Source organism: Lactuca serriola, chromosome 3 (genome assembly GCF_051521515.1).
Source record: "Lactuca serriola cultivar US96UC23 chromosome 3, Lser_US96UC23_V15, whole genome shotgun sequence".
NCBI lineage: Eukaryota > Viridiplantae > Streptophyta > Magnoliopsida > Asterales > Asteraceae > Lactuca > Lactuca serriola.
This window is the reverse complement of record NC_136410.1, coordinates 86,411,772-86,418,225: the sequence shown is the minus strand read 5'-3', so window position 1 is coordinate 86,418,225 and position 6,454 is coordinate 86,411,772. Positions and strand designations below refer to the sequence as shown.

General features: G+C 36.0%; 1 protein-coding gene across 1 annotated transcript; it reads left to right on the top strand.

Annotated features, from left to right (window-relative positions):
• Positions 1 to 4,591: 4,591 nt before the first annotated feature.
• Positions 4,592 to 5,856, top strand: LOC145095479 (uncharacterized). The gene is made up of 4 exons (XM_079033347.1): positions 4,592 to 4,718; positions 4,950 to 5,117; positions 5,462 to 5,551; positions 5,663 to 5,856. The coding sequence occupies exons 1-4, from the start codon at positions 4,592 to 4,594 to the stop codon at positions 5,854 to 5,856; spliced, it is 579 nt and encodes a 192-aa protein (XP_078889473.1).
• The last annotated feature ends 598 nt before the right edge of the window (positions 5,857 to 6,454 follow it).

Genomic DNA, 6,454 nt, shown 5'->3' with positions numbered 1-6,454 from the left:
ACGATGGCTGTGGCAACCAGGACTTACCCCTTCGTCCAATGACCGCAACTACAGAGAAGACCACACGAGCAAAGTAGTCAAAATTGGCGACTTGTTTTCTCAAAGCTCTTTGTTTTAAAGATCGATAAAGAAAAGATATACCAAAGGGTCTCTGGATTAGTGGTAAACACACTGAATCTCTAAAATAAGAAGTTATAGGTTTAAGTTCATTAGTGTACTTAAATGGTGTTTAGGATTAGATTGAGACTAAAATAGTTTGTCGTTTTAAAAAAATAAATAAAGAAAATATATTTCTATGTTCTTTCTATTTTATGTTGAAAAAGATATATAATGATATATTATTTTACTTTTTATATTCTAAATTTTGGAATATGAATAGAAGAAAAAGAAATTAAGGACGATCAATTAATCAACTAAATAGTGATATAAGTTTGATTGAAAAAACAAAATGTTGAGAATGAGGATCATTTATTTTTGCCGCAAAATGTTTCCTTATACAGGTACAACGAAAGATGAGTAATATTCATATATAAATATAAATGTAAGTGGATTCATATATGAATCCACCATCTCCCCTCCGCCACCAACCACCACCATCGCCACCTCCGCCACCACCACCTCCGCCACCAACCGTCACAGTTACCCCTGCCATCAACCATCGCCACCATATTCATATATTCATATATGACTAATCACTTCCTTTATATTTATTCATATATGAATGTACGTATTCATATATGAATACACTTATTCATATATGAAATATATATCCATATACATATTTATATATGAATATGATTTGTTCCGTCGGTCCGATACACTGGAGCGTTTAAAAGACAGATTCGAAATGAGGGGTCAAGATTTATTCTCTCATTCTCAACTTTTTTTTTTTCTCAATTGAACCCTCATCTTAAAATAGTTACATCTTATATTCTAACTTTTGAAATATATTCATTCTTTCATTCTCAACCTTTTTTTTAATTACGCCCTCCTCTTAAAATAGTTACATCTTATATTCTAAATTTTGGAATATGAATAAGAGAGAAAGGAATTAGGGATAATCAATTAGTCATTAAAATAGGAGATATTATAATCCTAAATTACAATCTATATTACATTTATCAATAAATTATCGTAGATTTGGCAAAACAAGATTTTGTGATTTGTGAATTAGTATATGTTGTGTTAGCCTAATAAGATTTTGGAATTTATTTTGTATTGGGTTTTATGTTGGTCCATTAACTAGAAAAAACAAATTAGCTAGTCTATGTATTATGTCTTTTCCTTTCATTGTATCTTGTACTTCTCATTTGATAATAATATGAAACCTTAACTGTTATATGCCTTCTTAGTTTACATGGTATCAGAGCTCGGTTTGATCATCTGTATTTTCATTTTTGGGGGCGAGTTGTAGCAGGCACGATGTTGTGCAAATTGATATATTTAGGGTATGGTTTTCTTGTTTATTTCTGTATTCCGTTTGATTTGATTTATTCATTTTGTCGATTTCGAGGGTTTCATTTCGTTTGTTGGTTTTCTTGATTTCAAGATATTGATTGATGCTGCTACAATTCGTATTTACTGTTTTTTTGGTTATTCTCGTTTGACTGATATTGGAAATATGGCCCCGAGTGATGATTCTCTTCAGTCCATTAGTGTCTAACTCGATGGCAAGAACTATGCTTATTGGAGTTATGTTATGAAGAATTTCTTGCGAGCCAAGACTATGTAGGGGATTGTTACAGCAACAAGAAGAAACCAACAGATAAAAAGGCTGCAAATTATGCAACCTTACTGGATTCATGGGAGACTCATAACTCCGAGATCATTACTTGGATTAATAATTTTGTTATCGAGTCTATTGGTACTCAGTTGGCGAAGTATGACACATCAAAAGAGGTTAGGGATCACTTGGCTAAGATGTGTACTCAGTCTAATTTTGCACAGTAGTAACAGTTAGAGTTTAATATTCGATACCTTCAACAAAACAGCCTCAGTGTTTAGGATTTTAATGCAGCTATGTCGAATTTGTAGGATCATTTAGCTCTTACAGAACCTGATGTGTTGAAGTATTTTAAGCCTTATATTTAGAGGTGGCAATCGTGTCGTGTCATGTCAGGTACGTGTCGTGTCGAAACACTAAACAGGTTGAAAGTGTTTGACCCTAACCCGACCCATTTAATTAACGTGTCATATCGTGTCAACCCGTTTATTTTCGTGTCGGGTTTCGGGTTAGGTCTATACCTTGAAATATGTCATGTCATGTGAGGTTAAAAGATTGAGCATGTTGAAAGAGTGGGAGTTGGGTAGGCGGAAAGGAAAAACTAATAGTTTGGAGGCAGAATAGATAAAGTCATAGCAAGTTCAGATAACAAAATTAAAAGAGTGGGAGTTGGGGAGGCGGATGACAAGGTCATGGGGATGTGAGAGTGGGGAGGCGAATGACAAGGTCTTGATCTAGAAGGCTAAGTCATTTCAACATTACAAAACAATTCAATTCGAATGTTTTCTTTTACTTATGGTTGTGGTTTTGTATCATTCTAGTTTATTTAAATAATTCAAAAAACGTGCATATAAATAAATGGGTCATTTTCGAGTCATATTCGAGTTGAAATTCTCAACCCTAACCTTACCCATTTAATTTTCGTGTCGTGTCGTGTCAACCCGCTAATTTAAACGGGTTTAAATATCTTACCCAAAGTCGTTTATTTCGTGTCGGGTCAGCCACCTCTACTTATATTGATAGGAGGGAAAAGCAACGTTTGGTTCGGTTCTTAATTGCATTGCGTTCAGATTTTGAAGGCTTATGTGAATCAATCTTGTGTCACACACCTCTTCCTACTGTTAGTTCCGTTATTCACGAGTTGATTTCTGATATGAAGTCCCATGCTGACAAAGGTCCCAAGACAGCCACTCTTGCTATCTTTACTGTTCCACAACGACCTCATTCTTCAAACCAGAATCGTCACAAAGTTGGATTTGATGAGTGTGATTTCTTTAAGAAGAAGAACCACTAGAAGGCAAATTGTACTTTGCTGATAAGTAGCAGAAATCTTCAACAACAACAAATGAGATCACATGCACAGTCTCAACAATCACAACAGAAGTAGTCTTCTAGACAGTCTTAGTCACGCCCATCGTTTCCATCTTTTAGGCCACCACAGTTCGCTGTTGTTGCACCTTCAGTTGAGAATGAGACAGATTTGACATATGTCAGCGTCTTGTTTATAGTTTTTGGTTTTCACTGGTGTATTAGGTTCTTTGAAAACTGATGATTTTCTAATTTATGTGGTTGTAAATAGCAAAATTTTCTGCTAACCACTTAATAAAAGTGTCACTTGTTCTGTTGCTCCCTTTGATATTGTGCATTCTGATGTGTGGGTCCATCTCCGATCACCTCTAAATTAGAAGCTAACTATTATGTTTCATTCATTGATGATTACGCTTGTTATAAGTTGGTTTATTTTATGAAGCGCACGTCTGACTTTTTCACCATATATAGTGACTTCAAATATCTTGTCAAGACTCAATACTCTGCTGTCATAAAATGTGTTTGGAGTGATTTCATAGGGGAATTTACATCTAATGATTTTAATCATTTATTGGCATCTGATGGCATTTTACATTAGTCATCATGTACAGACACCCCTCGGCGGAATGGTGTTGTAGAAAAAAAAAACATTGACATCTCCTAGAAACTGCAGGATCCTTGCTACTTTATGCTCAAGTTCCCAATATGTTTTAGGAAGAAGTTTTTCATACGGCCACTTACGTTATTAATCGCATTCCTACTGCGTACACTTCAGGGAAGTCACCTTATCAAATGTTGTTTGGGCAACTTCCCCATTATTCTTCATTCTGAGTGATTAGGTGTACCAATTTTGTCTTGAAGCCTCATGTAGACAGAGATAAGTTGTCTTCAAAATTATCCATTTGTGTATTTATGGGATACGGTATTGGTCAGAAAAGTTATAAGTGTTATGATCCATCAAATCATATATTTTATGTCTCTTGCAATGTCACACTTTCGGGGCACATTCTGTTCTATAGCATTCCTGTTTAATCACCTGATGCAACTCGAGAGGAGATTCATACTATTGATCTGTTTAGTATTGACATTGATGATCCACTACATGCCACTGATCCACCACATGCTAATTATCCACCACCTACTGCAGATCCACCACACGTCATTGATCCTCTGCCTGTAGATCATCAGGATCCCCCACCATCGAGGACTTATCATAATAGGAAGTCCACAAAGCTTCCTGACTTTGTCTATTCCTCTTACTCACTAGTGTTTGTCATTTATTTCTAATGCAAATCGTCTCTCTAATCCAGCATCCTACAAAGAAATCATTTCTAATCCCCTTTGGCAGACCGCTATGGATAAGGAACTTGCAGCTCTATATCAGACTCATACATGGGATCTAATTCCATTTCCACCCGGAAAGCACACGTTTGGCTGTCATTGGATATATAAAATCAAAACAAATTCTGATGGGTCCTTGATCATTATAAAGCTTTTGTGAAAGGGTACGTGCAAAAGTATGTTATGGATTATGAGGAAACTTTTGCTCTTGTTGCAAAAATGACGACTATTCGCACCTTGATTGCATTTTCTTCCATTCGACAATGGAAGATTTATCAAATGGATCTCAAGAATGCGTTCTTGAATGGTGATCTTCATGAGGAAGTATACATGTCTCCTCCCCCTGGTATGGCTCACCAACCACGTGAAGTTTGTCGACTTCGAAAATAACTATATGGCCTCAAACAATCCCCTAATGCTAGGTTTGAGAAATTTTCTATGTTGATTATCGCGCTTGGTTTTCAACTAAGTAACCATAACTCGCCTCTATTTCTTCGATGTATGAGTTCAGGTCAGTTTATTCTTTCCTTATATTTCGATGAAATGATTATTATTGGTGATAATCATGATGATATAGATTCTTTAAAGTGTGATTTGGCTCACCATTTTGCTATGAAGGGCTTAGGTTTGCTACGTTATTTCTTGGGGTTTGAAGTTGCTCAGTCTCCAAAGGGTTATCTTTTATCTCAAATGAAGTATATTTTAGATTTGTTTGAACGCGCACGACTCACGAATAATCGGACAGGTAACACGCCTATATAGAGTAATGAAAAGTATTCTACAACTGATGGTGTTCACTTATTAGATCCAAGCCTTTATCATACCATTATATAGACTTTGGTTTACCTGGGTGTCACTAGATCGAATATTGCTCACGTAGTTCATGTGGTTAGCCAGTTTGTCATTCCCTTTCTACTGTTTATTGGGGAGTTGCTCTTCGTATTTTGAGATATTTTTGTGGTACTCAGTTCCGCACCCTTGTGTTTCCATCTACATCTGCTCTTGACCTACGTGCCTATAGTGATGCTAATTGGGATATAGATATTTATGATCGTAAGTCCACTAATGGGTATTGTGTTTTTATTGCAGATTCATTGATATCATGGAAGAGTAATAAACAAGATGTTGTCTCTCGGTCTTCTATAAAATCTGAGTATCGAGACATGGCTATTGCCACTTGTCATATTGTTTGGTTGTGATGGCTTCTTGCAGATATGGGCGTTCACATCTCTCAACCTACCCCTTTGTATTATGAAAACGAGTGTGTGATAATGATTGTCAAAAATTCAGTGTTTCATGAGCGCATAAAACACATTGAGATTGATTGTCATTTTACACGACATTATCTCCAAAAGGGCACCATCTCCCTTCCTTATGTTCCTTCCACTTTGCAGATTGCTAATATTCTTACGAAGCCATTGACTGCTCCTCGATTTCATTTTCAGTTTGAAAAACTTTCATTGCTTATTGTTGTTGCATTGTGAGTTTAAGGGGGGATGTTGTGACAACCTGATACTTTTCCACCCAAAAAAAGTCAATTCTATTAAATAAAATTTCGAATTTTATTTATTTCGTTAAGTTCGTAAGGGTTAGAAAACCATTGAAAATTTATAAATAAAATTTATATAAGTTTCAGAACCAAAAACACTTGAAAAATCAAATTTTCCCTCGAAAAACACCAAAACTCGTTCAGCCATGCGTTTTCGGCCGAAAACCCTCTGGCCAAAAATAGCTTTCGGCCGAAAACCCATCTCTGACCAAAAATCCAACAGCATATATTCATTTTATCCGAAAACTTAATCATTTTTCCACTATTTCACTCGAAAACACTCCCAAATTTCTCCCAATGATCATCCAAGAACACCTAGATCTTCAAGAAGAAACTTTCAAATCTTCATATTTTCCTCAAGAACACCAAGAACAACCTTCATATCTTCAAAGGGCCGAAAACACCAGTAGGACCGAACACCTGATTTCGAACGAAAACTAGTTCTCGACCGAAAACCAGTTAGCGGCTGAAAACTCACCAGACCGAGAATCTAGTTTTCGGATTTAGCTTTGACCAAAAACATACCCTTTCAC

Bases quoted from the DNA above. Each gene is read 5' to 3' on its own strand.
- LOC145095479 (XM_079033347.1), top strand. From the start codon at position 4,592: ATGACGACTATTCGCACCTTGATTGCATTTTCTTCCATTCGACAATGG. The intron at 4,719-4,949 runs GTATGGCTCACC...ATGATGATATAG, and splicing joins ATACATGTCTCCTCCCCCTG to ATTCTTTAAAGTGTGATTTG. The intron at 5,118-5,461 runs GTAACACGCCTA...TTTTTATTGCAG, and splicing joins ACTCACGAATAATCGGACAG to ATTCATTGATATCATGGAAG.